Source organism: Cariama cristata, unplaced genomic scaffold (assembly GCF_000690535.1).
Source record: "Cariama cristata isolate BGI_N322 unplaced genomic scaffold, ASM69053v1 scaffold17073, whole genome shotgun sequence".
Lineage (NCBI taxonomy): Eukaryota > Metazoa > Chordata > Aves > Cariamiformes > Cariamidae > Cariama > Cariama cristata.
This window is the reverse complement of record NW_009606827.1, coordinates 1,954-2,999: the sequence shown is the minus strand read 5'-3', so window position 1 is coordinate 2,999 and position 1,046 is coordinate 1,954. Positions and strand designations below refer to the sequence as shown.

Below are 1,046 nucleotides of genomic sequence, written 5' to 3'. Positions count from 1 at the left end.
CAGGCTGTCTCCCCCTCCCTGGGCAGCGGTTCCTGCGCCGGGTCAGGACTCTGAGAAGTCTGCAGGGCTGCCTGAGGAAAGCACCTCCTGCCCGGGAGCAGCTCCGTTTGCCTCCTGACCGGAGAAGGCAGCCCGGCATGCCGAGCTGGAGCTACTGCAGTGCAGTCACTCGTTCTTTTCTGTTCTTTGCAGTCTGAACGTGAACAGGTATCCCCCTGCCAACTATGACCAGGTGCACTTACACCCCCACCTGTTCCCAGAGCAGCCACGCGTTTCCCCCAGCAACTACAGCCCGTCAGGAGGAGTGGGGTTTCCTCCAGCTCAGCAAGCTCTGAAAGTCCCGCAGCTCGACCAGTATCCCAGTTTCCCTCAAAACGCACATCAACAGCAACAGCAGCACTACACCGCATCGGCACTACAGCAAGCACTGTTGTCCCCAACACCTCCCGACTACAGCCGACACCAGCAGGTACCGCACATCCTCCAGGGACTGCTTTCTCCCCGGCACTCGCTCACGGGGCACACGGACATGCGGCTGCCCCAGGCAGAATTTGCACAGCTCATCAAACGGCGGCAGCAGCAACAGCAGCAGCAGCAAGAATTTCAAGAGTTGTTCAGGCACATGAGTCAAGGGGATGCTGGGAATATGGGCGCCAGCATGGGGCAGAACCTCTCGGAGCGCCAGTCGTTGTCTTTGCCTTATCAGAGCGCCGACACGTACCACCCGCAGAACAGCCCCCAGCACCTCTTGAAAATCAGGGCGCAAGAATGTATCCAGCAGGTACCTGCGTCTGTGCCGCCGCACGGATACGTACACCAGCCAGCCCTGTTCCATTCGGAGAGCATGGAGGAGGACTGCGCGTGCGAGGGCGCCAGGGACAGCTTTCCAGACAGTAAGAGTTCAAACACATTGACCAAAGGTTGCCACGAGACCCCTCTGCTTGTAAACGCAGGAGGGCACGGGGACCCCGAATCCTTGCTAGGAACTGCTAATCACGCGCAGGAGTTGGGGACGCATCAGTACAGACATCAGCCCGCTGCTGGAT

At 59.5% G+C, this 1,046-nt stretch overlaps 1 protein-coding gene across 1 annotated transcript in view; it reads left to right on the top strand.

Annotated features, from left to right (window-relative positions):
* The window catches only part of SIK3 (SIK family kinase 3), a gene marked incomplete at its 3' end in the record, with an annotated part of 35,016 nt that extends 33,977 nt beyond the window's left edge, over positions 1-1,039 (top strand). The window contains 1 exon segment of the mRNA XM_009696511.1: positions 125-1,039. Within this exon segment, the coding sequence (XP_009694813.1) occupies positions 125-1,039 (915 nt within the window).
* Positions 1,040-1,046: the final 7 nt, after the last annotated feature.